The sequence below is a fragment of the Pteropus medius genome, unplaced genomic scaffold (genome assembly GCF_902729225.1).
Source record: "Pteropus medius unplaced genomic scaffold, Ma_sr-lr_union100, whole genome shotgun sequence".
NCBI lineage: Eukaryota > Metazoa > Chordata > Mammalia > Chiroptera > Pteropodidae > Pteropus > Pteropus medius.
In genome coordinates this window covers 1,663,527-1,689,946 of record NW_024342542.1, presented here as the reverse complement: position 1 = coordinate 1,689,946, position 26,420 = coordinate 1,663,527, and the positions used below count along the sequence as shown (strand labels likewise).

General features: G+C 45.5%; 2 protein-coding genes across 3 annotated transcripts; both read left to right on the top strand.

Annotated features, from left to right (window-relative positions):
* Nucleotides 1–4,877: 4,877 nt before the first annotated feature.
* UXT (ubiquitously expressed prefoldin like chaperone) lies at nt 4,878–11,495 on the top strand. Of its 2 annotated transcripts, XM_039866424.1 has the most exons (7): nt 4,878–5,011; nt 5,192–5,298; nt 6,277–6,358; nt 6,493–6,560; nt 6,841–6,948; nt 11,180–11,243; nt 11,397–11,495. In XM_039866424.1, the coding sequence occupies exons 2-7, from the start codon at nt 5,201–5,203 to the stop codon at nt 11,448–11,450; spliced, it is 474 nt and encodes a 157-aa protein (XP_039722358.1). In that variant the 5' UTR covers nt 4,878–5,011; nt 5,192–5,200; the 3' UTR covers nt 11,451–11,495. The 2 variants fall into 2 exon arrangements, with proteins under 2 accessions (XP_039722358.1, XP_039722357.1); XM_039866423.1 differs by lacking the exons at nt 4,878–5,011; nt 5,192–5,298 and adding an exon at nt 5,495–5,682.
* Nucleotides 11,496–12,720: 1,225 nt separating this feature from the next.
* ELK1 (ETS transcription factor ELK1) lies at nt 12,721–25,892 on the top strand. Its single transcript, XM_039866422.1, has 6 exons — nt 12,721–12,865; nt 19,925–20,198; nt 22,143–22,598; nt 23,252–23,698; nt 24,341–24,442; nt 24,528–25,892. The coding sequence occupies exons 2-6, from the start codon at nt 19,989–19,991 to the stop codon at nt 24,624–24,626; spliced, it is 1,314 nt and encodes a 437-aa protein (XP_039722356.1). The 5' UTR covers nt 12,721–12,865; nt 19,925–19,988; the 3' UTR covers nt 24,627–25,892.
* Nucleotides 25,893–26,420: the final 528 nt, after the last annotated feature.

Genomic DNA, 26,420 nt, shown 5'->3' with positions numbered 1-26,420 from the left:
TTGACTAATTACTTCTATCCCTAGTTGTAGTGCTTCTGTTCATCTAGATCCCAGGTGACTTCCCTTGCTGTTTGCTTCATGTTTCTCTCACAACTTTGATTTGGTTGCAAAAGCGATGAACAAAGCCTCTATCATCTATGCCACTTTTTTTAGGGTATCCTTATTTTTTATTGTTTTTTCTTTTTGCTGTTTCTATTGCGTATTTTCTGCTAACTTTTCTTCCAAATCACTGATACACATCTCAGCTTCATCTAATCTGCTGTTGATTCTTTCTAGCGTATTCTTCATTTTTTACTCATTCTTTTTTTGTGGTTCCTATGTTTTTTTATGCTTACTATTTCTTTGTTGAAGTTCTCACTAAGTTCACTGAGCATCCTTATAACCAGTGTTTTGAACTCTGTATTTGGTAGATGCTTGCCTCCATTTCATGTTGTAGTTTTTTTCCCTAAGTTTTCTCCTGTTCTTTCATTTGGGACATGTTTCTTTGTTTCCTCTTTGTGTTTGTTTCTATATGTTAAGTAGATCTGCTATAGCTCTAATTCTTGACCAGGTGGCATTATTTAGTGGTGGTCCTGTGGGGCCCAGTGGTGCAGTTTCCCTCATCACCTGCACCGGGTGCTCCTAGTGTGCTCCTTGTGTTGGTTGTATGTGCCCTCCTGTTGTAGTTTAGCTTTGATTACTGCTGGCCCATCTGTGGCTGGGTTTGGTCTTCAGGCTGACTGGCTGTAGAGATCGGCTGTGCCCACAGTATACTAGCTGCCGGTGGAGGCTGACCCTTTGGAACGAGATTCACTCCAGTTTGCTCTGGTGCCTGCTGAGACAAAACTTTTGTGTGCCTTTTGTGGGGTTCTATTATGGTCTGAAGCCAACTACCAGGTGTGATGATTCTAGAGCCTCTTGAGAGAAGATCTTGTGTGGGCCAAAGTCAGTTGCTGCCTATGACTAGCCCAGGGCTACCTGGTGGGGGCTACAAAGCAATGAACAGTTTGTCACTGCCTCCGTTGGACCTGGAGGCAAATAGGAGAGGCCACATTGGGATCCGAGGCCAGCTGCCTCCAGTTTCAGGCATGGAACAGCTTAGCAAAAGGCTCAGGACCCCCCTGAGTCCTGCTGCTGCCTGTCAGCTTCCTGTAAAACTCAGCTACTAAAAGAGCCTCATGTAGTACTTGAGTTAGATGAGACAGGGTCTCAAGGAGTCACCAAGGTGGAGCAAGTGGTCTTTACCAGGTTAATGCAGTTTGTTTTGGCACCAGTGCTAAGCCTTGGGCCACTCAGCAAAAGGCTCAGAACACACCAGGAACTGCCACCGCCTGCCTGGGGCCCGTAGACTTCCAGGATTCATCCAAGAAAGACTGCAATACAAGCCAGATCTGGCTGCTGGCCGCCAAATGTGCCTCCCATGATGTATGAGTTGTGTACGGCAGGGTCCGAGGGAGTCACAAGGGTAGAGTGGGAAGAGTTTGCAAGGCCAAAACCGATTCAGATTTAGCTGTGTGGAAGGAGGGCTCAACAAAGGGACAATGGCAGGTATCCTTTCTGTCCTCGCTCTGAAGCCACACAACTCAGTTTCTTCCTGTATGTCTCTGGTATTTCCCATGTTGCTGTACCCCGCTGGAGCCCAGGGTGAGTGTCTGTGAGCAAGGGAGTCTGTACTCTGGACCTTTAAGAAGACAACTGAGATTCCAGCAGACTTCTCTTTTTCCCAGATGGATGGAATCCCCACTGTTTTTCACATCCAGATTTTGTGGGGTCTCCTCTTCCGGGCATCATTGCTCTGGACTGGGGAGTCCAGTCCAGTGTGGCAATGAGGCCCCTCACTTTTCTGGGAGTACCTCCACAGCCAAGATATTCCTTCTGATTCTCAACTGCCACACGTAGGTGTGGAGCCAGCCAATTCAGCATCTCTGCCCCTCCTATCAGTCTCAAGGTGGCTTGTTCTTTATATCCTTAGTTATAGGACTTCTGTTCAGATAATCTTCAGATGGTTCTCTCGGTCAATTATTCTATAATTTAGTTGTAATTTTAATGTAGTCATGAGAGAAGGCAAACACAGCATTTACCTACTCTGCCATCTTGCCCTGGGCTCCTGTCTAGTTTCTTTTAAATTGTTAATCTTTTATATTGATTCATAGGAGCTCTTTGTATATGAAGTAAACTAGCCATTGACTATATCTGTTGCAAATTTTTCAATTTTTCATTTGACTCCAAGATTTCTTAAAGTTAATATCAATTTTATGTACAAAATGTATCAATATAGTCTCTCATGACTTCAGAATTTTATATCATTAGAAAGGACTTCACTCTAAGAGAATCATAAAAAAATCTCATTTTCTTCTAGCACACCTCATGGTTTCATTTTTACATTTAAATCTACCTCGCATTTATTTTAGTGTAAGAAATATGGGTAAGTTCTAATTTAATTGTTTTCTGGTGTCATGAAATATTTCATTCTGCTGATTAAATGGTATGCTTTTTCCTCACTGACAATACAAATCACATAACTGACCCCATTTTTCTTTTTGCTATGGCTATAGGAAGATCAGAGATAAACTGACAGCTAAGCACCAAGTGAATTTCATTCCTCCATCCCAATTTTCCCTCATGTTAATCTTCTACTTGCTTTATATTTTATTATCCTACCTTTATTTTTCAATTTTATGGGAGGTATTCTTATCAGGTTCAAAATATCCAATAGAAAACAGAGTATGTGGTAAATGAAAAAATAAGATATAACTCATCTGGGCCTTAGTTATTTATTGCTTTTCTTGGGTAAAGGCAAGACAGAGATCTCTAAGGCAGAGCTGAGGGAGGCCTGGGGATAGGACGTTGGACGGGGTGGGGGGAGAAAAGTACAGAGACATAATAGACATAATCTGATTCATATTTCCCAGAAGCACCAACCTGAAAATGCCCACACATAAGCCAGGTCAGAGGTCACCAGGGAGACCCAGGTACTTATAGCCCCAACCTATGTATTGGTGACTGACATGATTGTAGTGACATGACTGGAGTTGGAAACTTTTTTTGTAAAGGGCCAGATAGTAAATACTTTAGAGTTTTCAGGCCATATGGTTTGGGCAACTACTCAATTCTGCTATTGTAGCATGAACATAGCCTCAAGTAATAAGGCTATGTATGTGACTGTGTTCCAATAAAACTTTATTATTGGACACTGAAATCTGAATGTCATATAATTTTCACATGTCACAAAATACTTTACTTTTTTCAAGCATTTAAACATGTAAATAGTACTCTTGACTTGCAGGCAGTAAAAAAACATTAAAGGTCGGCAAACCAGGGGCCATAGTTTGCTGACTCTGAGGTAGAGTCTAGATGAGGAAGTTTGTTATTGGAAGTGTGTGTACAACTGTCACTTGATACTTGATTTACGATGCATTAATTTCTCTTATATCCATAAATTCTACTTCTAGAATTTTATCACAAAGAAATAATCATTGTTGCGCATAAACATTTTAAAGCAAAGACTTATTCCATCTTGGATTATAACAATGAATAAAATTGGACACACACAAACACCCAATAATAGAGGGATGGCTCAAACACTAAGGCCATCCAAAAGATGGAATGCTGTGCAGCCATGTTAACACTTACATGTGATCTGGAAAGAGAAAGCAAGTGTGGTCAAATGTTAACAATTGGTGAGTCTACGTCAAGGTTCTCTGGATGTACACTGCCAACTTTTCTGTAGGTTTGAAATGTAAAAATAAAGTTGGAAATAGTTTTAAACATTAAAAAATCTTTTGTGAAATGTAAATAAATACTTACACAGATCCAGCTCCAGCTCATCAAAACTCTGTGTTCTCCCGGTTAAAGATAATAAATGTAACACCCTTTTTCAAAGGAAAATGATATAGATTAATTTGGTAATATTTGTCTAACTAGTGTCTCACACTAGTAATTTTAACTATATGTAACGTGAGAAGATTTACAAATTTTTTTTAAAATCTTAAACTTTCCTTTATAAACATCTTGACTTGCTTAGGTTTTGAACACTGGGGGGTGAGACAGGGTCTTGCTTTTACACATGAAACACTATTATCTGAAAAGAGTTCCCTGGTATGGGTGGGTACTCTAGGCCCTGCGGGCAGGAATGGCATTTGGGGAATCCCAGAATCTGGATTCTCCTCCAGGCTCAGGCTTGGACTTGCTGGGTTAGATGCTATTATTTGAAACCCTAACAGGGGAAATAAATTCATTCAGTAACTTGAGTGCAAAAAATAAATAAATAAATAAATAAATAAATAAATAAATAAATAAATAAATAAATAAATAAAATAGATTAATAGAATGCTTACACATTAAAAAAAAAGGAACTACTTCTAACTACAAGATAGCTGGTCTTGGGCAGAGGACTTCAGCAACCCTCCATTGGCGCTATTAAATGAGGTGATTAAACATGGTGCGTTGTCAATTTCTGCTTGAATCCGTTACGCACTGTGAACCACAGAGCTGGAATTATCAAGAATGAATTTTGAAAAATCTATCTCTGTTTAAAACTTTTTAAATGCTTACATTCATTCCCATTACCGGGAGTAAAACCCAAATTTGCTGTGTAAAAACTCAAAATCCAAGGCGATTGATCACAAGGATGTACTCCCCTTTTACAGACCAGAACCATAATCAATTTCTGCCCTTCTGCTTCCGAAGCTGACTTTTAGATACTAAACGCTTTGTGCTCTCTTCCTCCACCCGTGCGTCCCACCTGTTCCAGAACTCGCCAAATCCCACTAAAGACCACCCCACCAGCCACACACGGTCCCCAGAAGTTCCGCGCGCAGTACAGGTTCCCACGCTCTGATGTCTTCCGCAATCTTATTGGACTCAGTAAAACTCCGCCCTTCTCTTCCTCGCTTCCGCCATCTTCTTTGGTTCAGGACCTCCCCTCCCTACCTGGCTATTTGGTTGGCCCGCACCCTGTACTACGTCATTCACCCGCGCCACACGGAAGCCGCGGTTCATCTCAACTGTTCTTAGTGCCGGCGGCTCTAAGGTGAGGGCCGCGTTTGGGTATCCCTGGGTGGCAGGGTCCCAGAATTAGGTGAGACAAAAGGACACCCCCCGCCCCGCGTAAATCGGAGGAGCCCACTCCCAACGCCGAGAGGGTGCAGATGTACTGCACATGAGGCTACACTGAGTGGTCAACGTGGCCTTCCCCCTCCCCATTCTTCAGGAGCCCATCATGGCGACGCCCCCTAAACGGCGGGCGCTGGCGGCCTCCGGGGAGAAAGTGCTGCGCTATGAGGCCTTCATCTCTGATGTGCTGCAGCGGGACCTGAGGTGAGTGACAGTGCGGGGGGCGGAGCGTTTGGAATGTTCCACGTGGTGAATGGGGCTTTCAGAGTCAGGGCCTAGCCTTCTGATTGGTGGGCAAGGCGTACGGAGCCCAGTCCCGCGCGCCATTCGAGCGAGAGGAGGAGGGGCAATATTCGGGGTTCAACTTGATAGGAATGTGGTGGTCTTAGCGGAGGCTGTGTCTGCGCATGCTCAGCCTCTGACATGAATTAGAGTTAGGAGCTAGAGTTACCGGGCTGGGGTTTTAAGGTTCGAATCCTGGTTTGACCATTTAGCCATCATGTGAACACAGTGTGCCTCGCCTCGCTTTTCTGTGCCTCAGTTTCCTCGTCTGTGAAATGAAGAAATTGGTGGAACCTTCCTCATGCGGTGGTTTTGAGTTTTCAATGTGTTCAGTCCTTGTAGAGGATTTAACATGGATCCTAGAGGGTCAATGTGTATGAAAAATTATTACTATTATTATTAATCTGAGCAGGAAGTAGGGTGTTCACAACTAGGATAAAGAGCATCCTAAAGAGATGGAGGGTTTTTCTAGTGTGAGAATGAAACATTCTGATTAGAGGAAGGCATTGGGAGTCGTGTAATAACAATACTAAAAAATAATTGCTAACATATGAGGAGCTTGCTATTTCACAGGCACTATTCTAAATATTTTATAGTAAACACTCATCTAATCCATCTAATGACTATGAAATAACAGTTGTCATCCTTATTTTACAGATGGGGAAATTGAATATCAAAGAGGTTATTTACTTAGCAGAGTCACACAGCTAGTAAATAGGAGAGCCTGTATTCAAACTCAGGCAGTCTGACCCAGAGTCCATATCTTAACTTCTGCACTAAAACGCCTCTTGAAGGCATGGTGACATGAGGGTCTCAGAGGGTCATGATATGAGGTATTCCAAGAGGGACAAGGTTTCCTGTTGGTTATCATTTTACTCTTGTTCCATCATGTCCCATCAGAAAGGTATTGGATCATCGTGACAAGGTATATGAGCAGCTGTCCAAATATCTTCAACTGAGAAATGTCATTGAGCGACTCCAGGTAAATATGCCAGGTTCACTACCTTTTGTGGTGGGGCGGGGCAAGGGAGGGTCATGGGAGCAGGTACCCCAGACCAAAACCTGTCACCTGACCTAAAAGTTGACCACTAACCCCTACCTCTTTTTTCCTCACAGGAATCTAATCACTCGGAGTTATATATGCAGGTGGATTTGGGCTGTAACTTCTTCGTTGACACAGTAGTGTGAGTGTCTACCCACCTCTCTAAGCCCACAGGGTTCAGCTTTCCCCACTTCCTTCAACAAATATTTTTTTAAATATTCACTATGTACCAGATACTGTGCCTGGAGCTGGAGATGTGACAGTGAATTAAATAAGACAAAGTTCCCGCCCTCCCAAAACTTCAATTTGGGGAATGTAGGGGTGGGGTGGTGAGTAAAAAATCTTAAATAAACTGTATGGTATGCTAAACAGGGATAAGAACTTCCCTAACTTCCACTAACCACTAACCACTGTTCCTCCAGCTCAGACACTTCACGGATCTACGTGGCCCTTGGATATGGTTTTTTCCTGGAGTTGACACTGGCAGAAGCTCTAAAGTTCATTGATCGTAAGAGCAGTCTCCTCACAGAGTAAGTATTTCATGAGGATAGTGTCTGAGAACACCACCATTTGCAGTGCCCTTCTCCTTTTCCCCATGACTTCCTGGGATACTTAGAGACCCATCTCCCCTCCTCCTCAGGGCTAGGGCTAAGGAAAGTGGAGTTGTAAAGCTCAGCCCCAGGTGTAGGACATATTAATCACTCAAATGGTCTCTGTATTGTTCATTCACACAAACATTTATTGGGCATCTGCTGTATGGCAGGCTCTGTGTTTGGTAATGGGGAGGAAGCAGTGAACAAGACAGAAGGGTTCCTTCAAGGGTTACATTCTAGAAGAACAATTTTGGCCAGATCTGAGAGATCTCAGCCTATAAATCAGTAACAATAAAACAAGTTACCTGTGACTTTACCTCCTGCTAATTTTTTTGCTCATTCACTGTTCTCTCACCACACTGACCTTCACAGTCTTTTTAAACACCCCAAAATGATCCCACCTCAGGGTGATTGCAGTGGCTATTCTTTCTGCCTGCAGTACTCCTTTCCCAGATATCTGCATGCATGCCTTTCTCCTCATTCAATGTAAGTCTTGCTTAAATGTCTCTTCCTCAATGAGGCCTTCTTTAACCTAACTTTAAAATTGCAACCCCTGGCACTCCTGATTCCCCTCCCTTGTTCTACTTTTTCTTTTGAGCACTTGTGTCCGCCTAATGTTTACTATGCAGTTTACTTCTTTTTAATGTTCATCGCCTCCTCCCATTGAGATATAAGTTTTATAAAGGGAGATGTTTTCTCTATACCCCAAGTGACTAGAATAGTACATAGCATATAGTAGGCACGCAGTGTTTGTTGAATGAATTCAAAAGGGTATGCTGGAAGCAGACTGAAGTGGGGATTGAAGCAGATCTCTGTTGGTGGCACTAGGGTTATAATGTGAGAAGAAAGTATAAGCTATGGTTGTGTTTAAGATTTCGTCCAGGCAAGGGGAATTGAGAGTGTGGATGAGAGGTTTGAAATGTAGCTAGGGAAGGCCTCCCAGAGGAAATGACATCCGAGTCATTTAGTTGAGTGAACAAACCATGGGGCTGTCTGGGGAAGAAAATTCCTGGCAAGGGGACCTGTGTGCCTGCTGTGTTAGAGGAACTGCCAGGAGAGGTGAGCATGGCTCAGGTGGAGTGATTGAGGGGATGCTGAGCAATATACTTAAGTTAACAACACCTTACTAGAGTGACTACCACTGATCTAAAATTCCTTCTGGGTTATATTTATCTTTATTCCTACATTGACTTATTCTAGAGTTGCCTCTCTTAGGATTTCAGTACTTCTTTTTTCAAACCTTTCCAGGGTTTTACTGTTAGTCAACACAAAAGAGCCTCAGACCTGCTGAGATTTCTAAGTCTTAGTGATCAGACCAGTTGATAAACAGTATGGTCTAGGGGTCTGTTCTCATGGGCCGATGCAATTCTGAACTTGTGGTCATTTAGATCAAGACTATTTTTTATAACAAAGTTCTCCTTGTTATTTATATCAGAGGATGCCTGAGCCTTTCAAATTTCCCAAAAACGAGGTATTTAAGTTGTCAGTGCCTGCCCCCTTGTCTGGTCTATTAGTGTAATGAGACCTGTGGTTGAATCTCATTACTTAATTATAATTAGTAGGGCTCCCTAGAAGTTTAATCTTTCTAAAAGATGAGGATTTGAATATGTATAACTCGCTCTCCTCTTTAAAATGCCTCTTATTGTGACAAACTTTGAACTTTCGGGTTATTTTATGTAACTAAAATAGCCTGTCAGTCCTTCCTGTTCTAAGTATATTTCTTTGTCTGGGGAGTGGGAGGATCAAGTCTCTGTGTATTTTCTCCTGATTACACAGAAAGGAGTACACAGCCACACCAATAAACAGACATGTCATTGGATTGGATGTAGTGTGTGAGAAAGAACAGAATAACCATATGGCTATTAACACTGCCTTACATATTAAATCAGCAGCAGTAAATTCAACACATCCCTTTGGTGTTACAACTAGCATTTAGTGAACTTTATATTTTTCTCCTTTTTAAGTTGAACTCATAGCCTTTCGTAGACTAAACTTGTACCATTAACTAATTTTTTTCTCTTTTTTGATGTTCAAATTGTTCCTGATCAAGGGATCAAGCTGATAAAGGTCATTTCTCTGTTCTTTGAGCATTACTCCAGATATTCTTGAAAGCATTCTTGCTCTCTGGCAACAACCCCATGAACCATTTATTTCCTGACCTTAAACATAGATTCAACCATCTTTTGAGGACTTCAGGTTCCTTTGAGTGGAGTAGTCATTCACTTATTCCTTCAACATCCATTGAGTACCTACTGATTTGGTCCCTGGGGATACAGCAGGGAACAAAGCAGACCAAATCTCTGCCAAATCTTATTCTAGTCAGGGGAGATAGACAATAAACAAGTAAATGATATAGTGTGTCACGGGTTGACTGTCACGGAGAACAGCATGGAATGGAAATAAGAAACATTGCCTAGGATGGAGCAGTTGTGATTTTAAGTAGAATGCTCGATTGGATGTAGTGTGTGAGAAAAAGAGAGGAGTCCAGGTTTTTGGCTGAAAGACTAGAAGGATGGAGTTGACATGATCTGAAATGGAGAAGATAGGGAAAAAGCAGATTTGGAGGAGATCAGGAGTTCCGTCTAGGACCTGTTAGGTGTTAATGCTTGTTAAACATTGAAATGTAATTTTTGAAGATGTAGTTAAAACTTCCCAGGCTGGAGTTCAGGAGAGAGATCTGGACTGAAAATATAAATTTGGCAGATACTGATATATAAATGGTTCATACTATTTTTTCCAATTTAACATCCTATGCTGTTGCCTCCTACTTGTTTTAGTTACCCTAAAACTGTCTCCTGCATTGACAGATAGCACAGTAAAGTCCACATTCCTTATCATGATGTTAAGATCCTGCATGATCTAGCCCCTTCCTACCTCTTGGATCTTATCTTGTACCATTTTTTTCCCCACCATTTACTTAATTTCTAACACTCTAGCCTCCTGACTATTCTTCACAAAGCTCTTTCCTGCCTCTTGGCCTTTTCGTGGAAAAGGCCCTCCTACTGTTTAACTCTTACTCATTCTTCATCCTTCAGAAAGGCCTTCCTTGACCTTTTGTGTCAATGAGAAATCTTTTGGGTGGTTCTGTTCCCAACTGGCTTATAGAAGGAATCGACTGGTTTATGTAACTGAACAGTCCAAGGTCAGAGTGGTTTCAGGCAACTCCTAGCTTCCCAGTTGCTTAGGACTTGACATCTTTTCTGAGTCCTCTCCCTTACACTCAGCATCCTTTGGTAAATCCTTTTGACTCTACCTTCAAAATATATCCCAAATCCAGTCATTTTTTCATCACCTCAACTGCTGCCACTGTGGTCTGAGTCTCCATCTCTCACCTGGACTATTGCAGTAGCCTCCTCACTGGACTTCCTGCTTCCATACCAGCTTTCCTTATCCCCAGTCAATTCTCCACACAGCAGCCAGATGGATCCTTGTAAACCCTAGTAATTTTACATCCCTGCTCTGATTACAACCTGGCTCCCATCCCACTTAATAAAAGCCAGAGTCCTTACCATGGCCGTGTAGATTTTACACGATCTGCCTCCTCTGCTTACCTCTCTGACCTCACCTCCTACAATCTGCCTTGGCTTATTCTTCTCCAGCCACACTGGCCTCTCTGCTGTGCTTCAGGCATGCCAGGTACACCCCCACTTGGCGCCTTTGCATTTGCTGCCCTCTTGTGTCTGGAACACTCATCTTCCACACATCCAGACGATTCACTTCTTATAAGTCTTTACTCAAAGGCTTCTCAGTGAAGCCATCTCTAAGCTAATTAGAATTGCAGCTCCCATTCCTTCACTCCCTATCCTCTTACCGTTTAAGTTTTTCACTGTACTTAGAACCATCTGACACTCTTTTTATTCCATCATTTGTCCCTCTTAATGAGAATTTGAGCTTCATGAGGCCAAGATTTTTGTTTGTTGTGTTTGCTGCTGTGTCCCAAGTACCTAAAACTGTCTGGCATAGAGTAGGGATTCAGTAAATCCCTTTGAATCAGTGCAGTACAGATGGTGGCCAGGCATCTCTGCATAGGAGCAAGTCAGGTAGTAGGATTTCCTACCATCTGCTATGTGGAAGTCATCCAGGATGTAGATAGTTCTTGAAGTGATGAGGAAGCCTCATCCTCGTGATCATAAAGCCCACTTCACCCTTTCTTGTTTCTTTTCTCCAGACTCAGCGACAGCCTCACCAAGGACTCCATGAATATCAAGGCCCATATCCACATGTTGCTAGAGGTGAGAGCAGCTCACCCTACTCCCAGCCTATATCTCCAAATGCATTTAGGGTGGCGACCTGAGGAAGAGAGAGAACCAGAGACTGGAAGGTCAGGGCAAGCCTGGGGCGTGGCCTGGACCCAGTCTCTGTTCAATCTCTCCTGTCTTTTTCAGGGGCTTAGAGAACTACAAGGTCTGCAGAATTTCCCGGAGGACCCGCACCATTGACTTCTTTCCCCTTCTCCAGACATTAAAGAGCCTGAATGCCTTTGAGTCACACGGCCCTTCTTTTCCCCCTTAGCCCCTGCTGTTTACTTAGGTTCCCTGTTTCTAAAGCACAAAATTACTAGGAGGCCCAGAGGTCCAGTGTGTGTGGAACCTTCAAAGGGCCCCTGAAATCGTGCTTCCAGCCTATTACCTGGCAGCATTTGCTACTTGACTTACTACTCTACCTGCTCTTCCGTCCCCTTGTCAACCTGGGCCCCCACCTGACCCTTCTGTTTCTTTCCCTGGGCACCACTCTGAATTACCATAGAGAATGGGCTAATTCAGGGTGGAGTTTTGTTCCCAAGACAATCAACCTTTCTCTCTTGGCCCTAAGGTTTACTCCTCTCCCACACTCCAATCATTCCTCAGGTACCTTAAATTATACCCACAGCCTTCTCTGCCCAAATTGGCATCGCTCCTGCTTCTAAATAGTTCCAGCTTCTACCAATGGACGCAGAGCTGGATCCTGCCCTCCTTGGTCCGGCCCCTATTCTAGGTTGAGTCCAGCTTCCAATCACTGCATAGCCAAGTTCCACCCCTTTATAATTCTGGCTGCAGCTCGACCCTGCCTTCCTCAGCACTTAGTTTCCGATACTCAGCGCTCTTCCGCGTGTCTAGCAGCTATCCTGCCTTACCTCTGCTGCGTTCTAAATTCGTCTTTTCTAGCCAATCAGTACAGTTACCCTGCCCGCCTACGCAGAGCGCTGGCCCTAACCCCTCCCACTGCTATACAAGTCCTGCTTCCGGGGAGCCGCTTGGAGTGCAGCACCAGCCTGTTCACGTTTGGGCAGCTACCTAGGAGTCCTCTTCCGCCAATCAATAGCAGAGCCCACCCACTCCCTATCCTCGGAGGTTGTCTTCCATCAATACCATATAGGCCAATCAGTGCGAGGCAGGCGCTCCCCGAAACTCGTTAATTGCCCGCGGTCTATCACAGTAGACCCAATCAGCGTGTGATATCAGTGGGGCCGATCACGCCCCCTTGGAACCCTGGCGGTCATCAGCGTTCCATCAGTTCCCCTTGGGCCAATCATGTCATAGCTCTGTGGGGCAGGGCCCGCCTCCCCAACCCTGGAAGTCGTGCGGTCAATCCGTGGTGCCTGGCCAATCAGCGAGCAGCGGAATGCTTGACTCCTCCTCCACAGGACCACGTGAGCGGTGGGGAAACGCAGGGGCGGCTTCTAGGCGCCGCCGCCGCCGCCGCCGCCGCCGCCGCCGCCGCCGCCGCCGCCGCCGCCGCCGCCGCCGCCGCCGCCGCCGCCGCCGCCGCCGCCGCCGCCGCCGCCGCCTCGGAGCCCGGGCCTGGGGGGCGGTGGGGCGGCGCATGGAGCCCCCGCCCCCCGGAGCTGCCAACACCGCCGGTGCGCTACGCACAGGTGAGTCGGGGCCTGGAAGGTGGAGGACAGTGTCCATGACCCCACGTATCCTTCCCGCCCCCGCGCAAGGGATGTGGCTTGGCCCATGGCCTACTGGTGTTCGACTCCCCACCGCCACCATCACGGCTAGTGGACTTGCCTGTGGCATTATGTCCTCCCTTGATCTGACCGTGGCCTAACCCCCCTTCCTGTTTTATAGTGGATCAGTCTGCGCGCTTATATTTCTCCCCACCCCACCTTGCAGTGGACTCGTCCATGGTCTTGCCCCCACCCCCACTTAGAGGGGACTAGTCTCTGGCATTGTCCAACTTCTTGACTATAGGTCCTCAACTTTCAGGGACCCCGTCTGTGGCCTTGTTTGTTCCACCCCTCCTGTTCCTTGTAGTGAGTGAATCAATCCGTGTTGTACCCTCCGCTTTAACGGTAAATAAATCTGTGAATTTGTATTCTTGCCTCCTCCAGTCTTCCAGGGCATCAGTCTATGGCTTTATCATGCACACACCATTTTACCGTGTATCAGTACATTCTTATATTCACATCCCTCTAGTTACCAGCCCATTGCCCTATCTTCCCTTTTTTATAGACTGATGCTCCAGTCCTTGGGCTTTTCTTTTCCTTTTAATAGTGGGTCAATTTAATGCTTTATATCCTCCCCGTTTTCAGTAGTCCAGTCCATGGCCTTGACCCCTCTCCTTTTAGTCAGTCTGTGTGATGGCTTTCTCTCTCTCCACTATTGTGCAGGAGTCAATGTGCTTTTCTGCTCCCCTTGGCCCCAGAAAATCAAGATGAGCCTTTACACTACCACCACAGCTTTGCAATGGATCTATTCATTAGCCTTCCTGCTACCTGTGTCTTTGCATTCACACTTTCCCTCCTGTGAGTTCAGTGCTTTGTAATCCCTCCTCTAGAGGAGGGTCAGCCTATGTACTTTTATTTCTCCCCTTTTTTCCTTGTGGTGGATCAGCCATGGTCTTCCCTGACCTTCTTCCTTCTTCTTAATAGTGGATCAGCTTGTGTGCTTGTTGAATCCAGGTCTTTTTTACTCTAGAACACACACCCTCATGCACATTGTTAACCATTAAGATGTTCTGCCTCACTGCAATAAATGAATACATGAGTGATAGTGGTAATGCTAATAGGAACTAACATTTATTGGGTACCTACTATGTACCAGTCAGAGTGCTTTATATTAATGAGCTCATTTAATCTTCACTACAACCCTATTAGATAGGTACTGAGGAAACTTCAGCATAGGGAGATTAAATACCTTACTCAAAAGTGACCCAGTAAGTACCAGGTTAGGGTGCCCCTCAGAACACAGGAGAATTTTTAAGGCTCCCCTCTCTCACCTCATCCCATCACATGTGAGGCCCCACTCCTTAAAAACCAAATTAGTTCCATCTTCAAGCTTTTATTTTTGCTGTTCCTCCTGCCTGTAGAGCTGTCTCCATTGCACAGCTTGTCTCAGCTTCCATTTACCCCCAATCCCAGAAGCTGTGTGACCTTATTGTTTTAACCACTTTCTCTCTGCACCTGTTTCCTCATTTGTAAAATGGGATCCGAACTAGAATCCTCTCCAGTGTAAATAAAGAATACCCGTGAGTTAATAATAAAACAAATAATCTCTCTGGCCCTGACTCCTACACCCCAACTCTGTTCCAGCCACACTGACCTCCTCACTTGTCCTCAAATACACCAGTTGTGATCTAGCCCTCCAGGGCTTTACATTGGCTATTGTTTCTACCCAGAACACTCTACCCCTGAGCTCTGCATGGTTCCTTTCTTGGCTCTGTTCAATTGTCAACCCATCCCTGACCATCTGAACCTGCACGCCTAGCAGGACTTGGGCCCCTTCTCTGCTTTATTTGTCCCTTTGCCCTTTATCATTAATGGTCACACTATAGTTTAGCAGTTTATTGTGTTGTCTCTCCCCATTAGAATGGGAGTCCCATGAGGACTTACAGTTTTTGTCTGCTTAGTCACTGGTAGATCTCCAGCACCTAAAAATATACCCAGTATAGAGTAGGTGTTTGATAGGAATTTATTGCATGAATGAATGGGAAAAATATAATTTCAGACAAATCAGTGTGGGAGGCAGATGTAGATGAAGAGGGCATATGAGAGTTAGTTAAGAGGCTATCTAGTTAGTTGGAACTGTTCACTCAACAAACACTGAGCACTTACTGAGTACGAGGTACTCTTCTAGGTGCTAGGAATGTGGGAAGGAACAAAACAGGTGGAAATTCCTGCCCTTGTGGAACAGACGTTTGCTAAAAGTAGAGGCAACAGACTATATAAATAAAATAAGTAGAATTATGTGGTATGTTAGACAAGTGCTAAGGAAGAAAAATGAAGTAGGGAAGGTAGGAATAGCATATTAGGGTGGTTGAAATCTTAAGCACAGGGCAGGCCTCACTTAGAAGGCGACTCTTGAATTAAGGCCTGAAGGAGGTCGGGGAGGGAGCCATAATGTCTAGTGGAAGAGTATAGGAAAAAGGAACACCCGGTGCAAAGGCCCTGAGGTGGGATTGTGCCTGGCATGTTCAAGGCAACACGAAGGAGGCCAGTATGGCTGGAGCTGAGTGGAGGGAGGGATAGGAGGTGAGATCTGAGAGGTAATGGGAGCCAAATAGTATAGGTCTCAGTGATACATAAAGTTGAGGAGAGGGGCTTAGAGAGGAAGAAGGATAACACACTAACTAATAGCTAACATTTCTTGAGTGTCTACCATGTGCCGGAGATATTTTTCTAAATCCTTTACATATATTAATATTTAATCCTTACAAAAGCCTTTGAGAATAGATGTATTTTCAGGATGTTTTGCTTTGAGAGTGAAATATCCCCCATTTTACAGATGCAGAAACAGACCCTGAGAGGGTAAGCAACATGCTCAAGGTCACACAGTTAGAACAGGGCAGAGAAGTATGAGGTTGAAGACCCAGAAACAAGAACAGCTTTGCAAGGGCAGATGGATTATTTGGCACATTGGATCACACAGAGGAAGACTTAATTCTGCCTGGGAGATATTGGAACTTGATACTTAATGGTGTGATAAAGGTTCATCGGGCGCCAGAAGGGAGAAGGGCACTCCTGGCAGGGAGAATAACACATTCATATCCTCAGAGGTGGGAACTGGATGAACTCAGGGTAGCCATGATCTAGTATGTCAAGCTCGTGCCCACCTCAGAGCCTTTGTACATGTTGTTCCCACTCCCTGAAGTACCCTTCCCACAGATGTCAGCATGACTTGCTACCTCCCTTCCTTCAGGTCTCTGCTCAAATGTCACTTCCTCAGGGAAGCCCTCCCTGCTCACCATGTGTAAAGGAGCATCCTTGTCACCCTGTAAGATCTTACCCCTCTGTTCCTCTTCATAGAGAGCTAGTGTTGTAAGTTGGCTAGGATCAGTGCCTGGCTCTGCCAGCTTCCAGCTGTGTGACCTTTGGAAAGTTACTTAACTTCTCTGTGCTTCCATTTCCTCATCTGGAAAATGAGAGGGTAATAATAAGTCCCACCCCTTAGTGCTGGTTTGTGGATTAAATAAGTTAAATGATTAAAATGGTATGTAGCACATAGTAAAGGTTATATGACTGGTCTTATTTTTTAACTTAATATTATTATTCACAGAATGTAAGTAGGTGTCTAATAGGCCTCTGAGACTGACTGTCTCCAAAATTGACTTCCTCTTCTTCCCTCAAAGCCTGCTTTCTCACGGTGCTCCCATCTTAGTTGATGCTGTCTCCATCCTTCCAGGTGATCAGGCCACAAACCTAGAATCACTCTTAACTCCTCTTTCACTCTCAATTTATCTGTCAGCAAATCCCATTTACTCCATCTTCAGATTTTATCCATAACACTGCCACTTCTCATCAATTCTGCTGCTACCACCACCATCTCACTGGGACTATTGCAGTAGCCTCTTCAGCCTCTAGTCAGTCCTCATAAGAGCCACAGTGATTCTGTTAACATCCAAGTCACAGTCTGTCACCCTTCTGTTCACAACCCTCTCATGGCTCCTGTCTCACTCAGATTCAAAGTCAAAGTCTTTACAAGGCCCAAAAAGGGCTCACTCAGTCAGGCCCCTGTTGCCCCTCTTATCTCCTACTACTGTCACCTTGCTCTCTCCAGCCGTGCCAGACTCCTTTCTTTCCCTCCAACCTGCCTGGTGTCCTCTAGCCTCAGGACCTTTCACCTTGGCCGTTTCCTCTGTTTGGATCACTGCTCTCCAGGTTGTCAGAAATCTGATTCCTTCTCCTCTTTTATATCTTTGCTCAAATGTCACCTCCTCAGCGATGACTCTCCCTTGACTACCTTTTCAAAAATTCCTTTTTCCCTGCGTCATTTTTTTCCATAGCTCTATCACCATCTGACATTATTTACTTGTTTATCTTGTTTCTTGTCTCTCTTCTCCAATAAAATGTCCATTTCCCTAGAGCACCTGGCCCACAGCAGACACTCAATAAATGCTTGCTAAATGAGATGAAGAAAGGTAAATACATACTGAATAAGGCAAATTACTAGACCTCTTATTAGGGATCAAGTAGGAAATGTGATACTAAACAATATATGGAACCCTGCTAGCTGTTGAGGCTTGAATCAAACTGTCAGATTTTACCTTAATTGATAGGTTCTGTTGCCACCAAAAGAAGAATTGCTAAAATTGCTTGTCTTCGCCACCAGGAGTCACACTGAACCCTTTGTGCCTCTGAAACTAGCAGGCCTTTGAAATAAACTCAGTGAGGGTTCCAATGATAGGACTCTCTAATCTGGACACTTCATGACTTTGTGGCTTGTATAATTGCCTAAAATTGTGTTTTCTGAATGACCTTCGAGACAGCTCAGACATAAGGGTATCATACTGTATATTTAATTACAGATTAAAGAATCAAGCTATAAATAATGGAAGTTCTTTGAAACCTGATTTGGAAGGTCTTATTCTTAATCCAACAATCCCAGCAAGTGAACAGTTGATAGATGAAAGCTAATTCTGTAAGCAATAGGAAGCTTGTATTTATTTCTAGTTTGCACTCAGCAAAGAGACCAGTTTTTGGGGTGGGGGTGAGGGGGACAGGGAAAGTCTTGTTCTCTTTGGGGCATGCTTAGAAGCAGTGTGAGGGACAGTTTCACCTAATTATTTAAAAGCTTAGACAGCTGGAACCTGACTGCCTGGGTCCAGATCCTGGCTTTTTCCACCTAGAGCCATATGGCCTATAGACGTCATTTAGACATTTTTTGCTTTGGCTTCCTCCTTTGTAAATTAGCGAGCATAAGAGTATCTTACTTCTCAGAATTGTGATGAGGGAGAAATGAGTCAATACCTGTAAAAATAGCAGTAGAGGTCTGCATGCCCTTATCTAAAACCCTTGGGGCCAGCTGTGTTTCAGCATTTCGAATTTTTCAGATTTTATAAAGTTAACAAGGTGTACATACAAGATGTTACATAACACCTTTAGTGGGCTCCGTAATCAGCCACATTCAGATTTCTGCAGCAAAATGTATGAATAGTCACACTCAGTAAGGATTAGGAAAGACCAGAAAAGGCCTTGTTTTGTTTAAGATCAGGTTTTGCTGCCAAAAGGATTACAAAGAAGCCTTTTGTTCTTAGAGTTTTTTGGATTTTGGAATAGTGGGTAAGGAATTATGAACAAATCAGAAACTAATATTTGTTTAGAGTTTAGCATACCCCAGGTATGTTACATTTAATCTGTACAATAACCCTATGAACTAGGTAGTAGTAGTAGTAGTATCCCTATTTTACACATGGGAAAATTGAGGCACAAAGAGGTTAAAGAACATGCCCAGGGATCACACCACTAATAAGTTGCAGAACCAGATTTCCCCTGGCAATCGGGCTGTACAGCCTGGGTGATTGTCCAGTGGGCTGTATTGCCTGATTGAAACAATGCCTGGCACATATTAAGCACTCAATAAATGGTATATATGGTTGTTATCAAGAAGAAGAACATATAGGGACAGTAACAGGTCTGAGGAGTGCGTGTAGAGGGACAGAAGAGAGCAAGCATTCAGTTTCAGGAAGTCTTCATAAAGCCAAGGCCCCAGGGGCTGGGACTTCAATGATGAGGAAGACCTCTAGGCAGAGGAAGGGAACCCCACATGGAATGAACAGTCTTTGCGAGGGGCTGGCAGAAGGAACCTCCTGAAAACTTGATGTTTGATATGGCAGAAGATACAAATGAAAATGTTCAGGTAAGGGCCATTATACTAGTGTTCTGTTCCTGCTGAAACTAATTATCACAAATTTAGCTGCTTAAAACAACTCAGATTTATCATGTTACAGTTCTGTAAGTCGGAAGTCTAACACGGGTCTTGCTGGGCTAAAATACAGGTGTCAGCAGGGCTGCATTACTTTCTGGAGGTTCCAGGGGAAGATCTATTTCCTACTCATTCAGGTCACTGACAGAATTCAGTTCCCTGAGGTTGTAGGATTAAGATACCTGTTTCCTTACTGGCTGCCAGCTGAGAGCCATTCCCAACTTTAAGAGGCTACCACATTCTTGGGCTCAGCCCCCTTCCGTCATCAAAGCCAGTAATGGCAGGTTGAGTCCTTCTCATGCTTTGGATCTCTCTTGCCTCTTCTGTCACTGCGTATCTCTGAGCTGCCTTTCTGCCTCTTTCTCCTGCTTTTATTAAGAGTTCATGTGATTATATTGTGCTCACTTGAATAATCCAGAATAATTTCCCTATCTTTAGGTCTGTAACTTTAAATTCATCTTCAAAGTTCCTTTTGACATGCAACAATATACTCACAGGTTCCCGAGATTAGAATGTAGACATCTTTGGGGAGATATTACTGCCTACCACAGTCTGCCCTCTAGCCCTCAAAGATTCACATTTGTCCCACATGCAAAATTCATTCACTCTGTTCTAATGTCCCCCAAAATTTCATCCCAATACAGGGGTCATCCAAATCCAGGCTGAGGAGCTTTGAATTTGGTCTGAGGGTGTTTAAGGAATGCTGATGGGGTTTGGAGACAGAGGTAGAGGCAAGATGGCAAGAAAAGAATCCTCCTGCTTACTGCTATCCTGTCCTGTGTCTACAGCTTCTTGGCTCTGAGCCATCTGCCCTCCAGGTACCCCTGGGATGGCGTGAGCGCTTCCCCAGCGATGGACCCCTCTGTGACGCTGTGGCAGTTTCTGCTGCAGCTGCTGAGAGAACAAGGCAACGGCCACATCATCTCCTGGACTTCACGGGATGGTGGTGAGTTTAAGTTGGTGGATGCCGAGGAGGTGGCCCGGTTGTGGGGGCTGCGCAAGAACAAGACCAACATGAATTACGACAAGCTCAGCCGGGCTTTGCGGTACTACTATGATAAGGTAAGGCCATTGAGAACAGGTCTGGGAACTCAAAAATATATGTCAGTTATTTTGTTTTCTTGTCTTAATCGCTATAGCTATAACTGAAACCAGTATTAAACTTTTCCAGTTCTTACTTCATCTTCTGGTACTCTCAGACCAATGTTGTCCCCATCCCAACAGCCCCCCGCCCAAACATTTTATCTGTTATTTTTCTTACTGCTTTTGCTAAAACTTTCGAAGTCATTCTGTCCCACCACACTGCACAACATTTCATTTTCTTGCCTTATTCCTATAGCCAAAACTTTTGAAAATGCTATTAATAGTGATTCTTCCTCATCTTGTCCTCCGGAACCCGGACCGGTCCTAGACTCCCACAGTAATTTCATAATCTGCTCTTATTCTAGAATAAGAATTCCAGAAGATTCTTATTTCTAGAATCAAAACCTCCATGATAATAATATACTAACCTTTGCTTATCTTATCCTCTGGGACCCTCAACATCATCAGTTATTTTCTGTTATTCCTTTAGATAAAAACCTCCAAAACAACATAGATAATGCCAGCTCCACACCCAATCATCTTGAGTTCCCAGAGCAACGCTGGTCCACCCCAATATTTATATCATTTTATTTTATCCCCTTTTTCCTATAGCTAAAATTTTAAATTTTCCTCATCTTATCCTCTTAGACTCCCACACCAGCACTGGATTTCCCCCTCCCTCCCCCCAAAATTTATACCATTTATTTAAATTTCTAATTTCTTTACCTGAAACTTCCAAAACAATATTAATATCCTTTTCATTTCTTTTCTGCAAAACACAAACCCACCCTATGATGTGCCTGACTGGCATTAAGATGTCCCTAGAGGATTCTAGTCTAGTGCCCCTGCAAATCCCTTTTGTCCCCCAGAACAGCCCTGGAGCTATGCTACATACCCTTAATCATTTTTAGCATACATTCCATTTAATATTTTATTCCTTTAGGTAAAACCTCTAAAACAGTATTAATAATGAAACTGCCTTACTGCTCTGAGACCACCAGAACATCCCTGAGATCCTCCAGACCTAACCTGAAATATCCCAAACATGCTCTGTGCCTCACTCAAGCCAGCCTTGAGATTCTCCCCGAAATTTATATCAGTATTTTAATATTCTTGTCTAGTTACTATCAGTTACTTCATTTGCTTAGCTTAAACCTTCACAAATATATTAAGAATGCAGCTCCTCACCGTAGTGACTTTCCCGTTCCATGTCTGTGTCAATAGTTTTAAATAATCCTCTATATTAGTAATTTATCTCTATATTCTTCTACATTAATTTAGTCTCTTCCAACATTTATATATCAGTTACTTCATTTTTCTGTCTTACTACATTAGACTCTAAAACTGTGTCCTAGCAGCCACCCCCAAGGCCTGACCCTGTTAACCCAAGACACCCAGGTTCCTGAAGCCAGGAGAAAAACCTGCTCCTACACCTACTCCCCTAGGTGGACCCCATTGTAGAGAGAAGCCACTGCAGCAGGGGGTGGGTGTCTGAGGTAAGGGTGAGGAAATCAGACAGGTGGAGATAAAAAGTGACAGAGACTTAGAGGAGGAGAGATTGGGGACAGACATGAAGGGGAGACAGAGAAAGGGGAGAAGGGCAGTATACTAAAGGAAGAACTGTGGAGTGGAGAATAGAGAAGGAGAAACTGGAGAAGAATACAGAGGGGAATCAGAATGGGGCAGAAAGAGGGAGAAACTGAAGAAGGGAGGAGCACAAAAATTGAGAGATGGATAAGATGTGAAATGGGCTGGGAGGCAGACATGGATGCAGGATGGTGCATATGTAGAAAGACAGAAGAGGGGCACGAGGGAAGAAAGATAATAGGAGACACATCCCTCCACCACCCCACCTCATCCACATCCTCCTTCTACCCTGGCCCTTTCGTCTAAGGCCCCCTATCCTGTCTCCTCCCTTCCCAGAACATCATCCGCAAAGTGAGTGGCCAGAAGTTCGTCTACAAGTTTGTGTCCTATCCTGAGGTCGCAGGGTGCTCTGCTGAGGACTGCCCACCCCAGCCCGAGGTGTCTATCACTTCCACTATGGCAAATATGGCCCCCACTGCTGTACATGCTGTCCCTGGGGACACTGTCTCTGGGAAGCCAGGCACACCCAAGGGTGCAGGAATGGCAGGCCCAGGTGGCTTGGCGCGAAGCAGCCGGAATGAGTACATGCGCTCGGGCCTCTATTCCACCTTCACCATCCAGTCCCTGCAGCCGCAGCCGCAGCCACAGCCACCCCTGCAGCCACGGCCCATTTCCGTGCTTCCCAACACTGCCCCGGCAGGAGCAGCAGTGCCTCACTCAGGGAGCAAGAGCACCAGTCCTAGCCCCTTGGAGGCCTGCCTGGAGACTGAGGAGGCTGGCCTGCCCCTCCAGGTAAGGGCTGGAATATGGAAATTCAATAACAGGAGGGATGTTCAATTACTAAATGGGGAGAAGTAGGGGAATGGGACATAAATGTCTTATTAAAGGATATGCGGTGGAAGGAGAGACACGAAAGTCCCCTTGGAGAAAGGGTTGGAGAGGTGAACTATGCTAGAACTGAGGAGAGATTGAGCTACAATTAATAGTACATCCAACTTGTAGTAGGTGCCCTGAACTTATGCATTTGCTTAATGTATTGGTTCTCTCACTTCACTCACCAGAATCGCCTGGAGGGCTTTTTAACTCACAGGTTGCTGGGGTGCACCCCCAGAGTTTCTGATTACGTGGGTCTAGGAATGTGCCCAAGAATTTGCATTTTTAACCAGCTTCCAGATGAGGCAGATGCTGCAGTCTGTAAAGCAATTTTTTTAGAACCTCTGCTTTCATGACTGAGAGTGCTATCCCCTGGAGTCCTGTCCCGCCCCTAAATTGCAGCCTGCCCTCAGATATGAGAAGCTGCCCCAGAATAATCCCTACTTCTTTGACTAATCCCACTCTTGTTGGAGGAGCTGCCCTGATGTGCAGTTAGTACCAAGTCCCACTTTTCAAGAGAAATCATTGGCTCTGCTGCTCCAGCAATCTTTACACACACCCTCCTCTCCCAGGTCATTCTGACCCCGCCAGAGGCCCCGAACCCTAAGTCAGAAGAGCTGAAGGTGGAGCCGGGGTTGGGCCGGCCACTGCCCCCAGAAGTGAAAGTAGAAGGGCCCAAGGAGGAGTTGGACGCGGCAGCCAGAGGGGAGGCAGGGTTTGTGCCGGAAGCCGTTAAGGCCGAGCCGGAAGTCCCTCCTGCGGAGGGCCTGCCGGCCCGGCTGCCCACAGTTGTTATGGAGGGTGCAGTGCCGGTGGGTGGCCTCGGGGCTTCCACAGCTTCCAGCACGGAGATCGCCCAGCCTCAGAAGGGCCGGAAGCCCCGGGACCTGGAGCTTCCACTCAGCCCTAGCCTGCTGAGTGGGCCAGGGCCCGAACGGACTCCAGGATCAGGAACTGGCTCCAGTATGCAGGCACCGGGGCCAGCGTTAACGCCATCCCTGCTACCTACGCACACATTGGTGAGTGCCTGTGGAGGGGCGGGGCTGGCTCCCAGGAGGAATGAGATTGGCGTAGGGATGGGACCGAGGTTATCTGAGTGACTGGGATGGTGCATCCTTCACGTGCAATTGGCTCCGGTGGGCTAGAGGTGTGGGACTTGATTAATGAAGGGCGAGAGAGGCTCAGAGGCCGAGGGATCAGTGGTCATAATGAAAGGCAAGTCTGGTGAGTTTTGTGGATAGAGACTGAACTACTGAGAGGCCCTGTGTGAGAACTGTTTCTGGGTTGGCACGTGGCATGAGTAACCTGAGCAAGGCTTTTTGGTCTGGCATTGGTTTAGCGGGTTTCCTGTGAGTTATAGGGGTGGAATGCAAGAGTTGGAGGTTGACCCTGAGCTATTGGTTTTATAACTTGTGAAGTTTGTGGGTGGGGTCTTGTAGGTGATCTTGCGCAGTGAGGCTGGGGTGTCTTCACAGGAGTTAGGAGAGGTTGTCCATGTAAAGTTGGGGAGATGTCACCGGCATGGCCTTAGTAGTTATGGTCTAGGCCTATGTACTTTCAGGGAGTGACCTGGGAAATCTGGTGGGACTGGAACCAAGTTTCTTCTGTTTTCCCACACCTGCCCTCTGCTCACTTGAGCTCTGACCACCCCTTCCTCACAGACTCCGGTGCTGCTGACGCCCAGCTCGCTGCCCCCCAGCATTCACTTTTGGAGCACCCTGAGTCCCATTGCACCCCGTAGCCCTGCCAAGCTCTCCTTCCAGGTAGGATCTCCTCCCCCCATCTTGGAGAGGGTGAGAGACACTAGCATGACCCCCATTCATAACCTCTCCCTATTTCTGTTCTCAGTTTCCATCCAGTGGCAGCGCCCAGGTGCACATCCCTTCCATCAGCGTGGATGGCCTCTCAACCCCCGTGGTGCTCTCCCCAGGGCCCCAGAAGCCATGACTACCACTACCACCCCATTCTGGGGTCATTCACGCCCTGAACTTCTCTCCAGCCAGCTGTCTCAAGGAGAAACATAGTTTAACTGACAGACACGTGCTCTTGTCATCGTTGGGTGGGGATTCTTAGGAAGAAGGATCTCAATTACTCTTCCGCAGAAAACATACTTCCCTTTTCTTGGTCAATCCCCCAGTGGCCGCCCTTACACGTCTCCTACCACAGTGCTGGGGATGGTTTATTTATTTATTTTTTGAAGGCCACTGGGAGGAGCCTGGCCCAACCCTGGGTGGTAAGGATATCTTCCCCAGCTCCACATTTTTCCCCCAAGATGAGACAATCAGGGTCTGGCTTGAGAAGGACCTTTATTTATTTCTCAGTCTGTCTTTGGGGAGCTGAGGGAGCCCTGTCTCCATTTTAGGGTGTGGGTAGAAGAGCTAGTTTGTCGTGGTTTCTTATTCCTGGCTATCCCCAAGGGTCCAGGAAGAATTTGTGCTGTTTAACAGTTGGAAGTCTTGGCCAAGGCAGTCTCACACCCTTGGGATAGAAATTCCCACCCACCCCAGCCTTTCAGACAGCCTGTCCTTTGTCAGCTATCTTTTTGGCCAGGGATGAATGCCCCTTTTGTTCTACTCCCCTTGAGAAGCCATGCCTGTATCTGCCAAACTCCTTGGAGTCCTGCCTCTTACCTCCCATTGGAGCATTTTTGGGAGAAGTGGTCCCCGTCTGGGGGGCCCCTCTGGCCAGAACTCCAGGTCTCCCTGTCCCCCACCCCCTGCCATTTTGATAGTATAATCTATTTTTAAACAGGGCTTTTCAATAGGGGAGAGGGGGACATCTCTTCCTATATCTGAGGTGGGGTGGGTGGGAAGGAAGGGGTTTGGGGGGGTGGGAATCTTCCTGCTGCCCCCAAGTGTTTATTTTTGATACCAAATGTGTATTTTCAGCTCCCTCCCTCCCAGCCCCCCAATTTCCTGCGGGCGGGTACAAAGGACCTTTAAGTGTCCCTGGAGTTGGGAGGGAGGAATGGGGGACATAAAGCCTGTCCTATCTGAAGTCCAGGCTGGAGAGGGTGGGTTCAAAAGACTCCTGGGCTCACCTCCTCTCAGCACCAGCCCAGCCCAGGCCTGAGGACCTGGGGGTTGGTGATTTAGGGGACAGTACAATACCTGTCTCCACTGTTTGTTTTATTTCCCCCCAAAATGGATCTTTTTTTCTAAGAGTCCCAGAGAATGGGGAATTGTTCCTGTAAATATATATTTTTAAAGGTGATGCTGGAGGCTGCTAGCATTTTTTTTTTCCTGAAGCTGTGAGGGCCAGTTGTATGTGACAGGCATGACTGTGTGTGAAAGGTGGTGAGGGTATAAGGTTGATTATGAGAGAGCATGATGGTGTGTATCAAAAACAGTAGTAGAGACTACAGATTGGTAACCAAGTATGAAGAAGAAACTGGAAACCAAGTATGAAGAAGAAACTGGAAAGCTGTGGTTGTGTGTGTGTATGTGTGTAAAATCATGTGTGAGAGAGTGGAAGTTTTAACCACAAATTTGACATTGCGTCTGTAAGAAATCGTGGCTCTGCATCAGGACATCGCTGTAAGAATGAATGAGTAATTAAGGTACTATACAATAAACTGGTGGTGTGTGTGAAGTAATGTTTATGAGAAGGTAGTGGGGACCACAAACCAGTCACTGTTTGACAGGCTATTGGTGAGCAGGATAGACTGATCAACAAAGTGTGAGATCCTGTAGGTAGGAAAGTGTGGTAGAGCTTGTCAGGGACTGTGTGGGTGAGAAACTT

Coding starts and splice junctions, on each gene's coding strand:
- UXT (XM_039866424.1), top strand. CDS start 5,201: ATGGCGACGCCCCCTAAACGGCGGGCGCTGGCGGCCTCCGGGGAGAAA. Junction 6,561..6,840: donor TTCTTCGTTGACACAGTAGT/GTGAGTGTCTAC, acceptor CTGTTCCTCCAG/CTCAGACACTTCACGGATCT. Junction 11,244..11,396: donor ATATCCACATGTTGCTAGAG/GTGAGAGCAGCT, acceptor TGTCTTTTTCAG/GGGCTTAGAGAACTACAAGG.
- ELK1 (XM_039866422.1), top strand. CDS start 19,989: ATGGACCCCTCTGTGACGCTGTGGCAGTTTCTGCTGCAGCTGCTGAGA. Junction 22,599..23,251: donor AGGCTGGCCTGCCCCTCCAG/GTAAGGGCTGGA, acceptor CTCCTCTCCCAG/GTCATTCTGACCCCGCCAGA. Junction 24,443..24,527: donor CTGCCAAGCTCTCCTTCCAG/GTAGGATCTCCT, acceptor TTCTGTTCTCAG/TTTCCATCCAGTGGCAGCGC.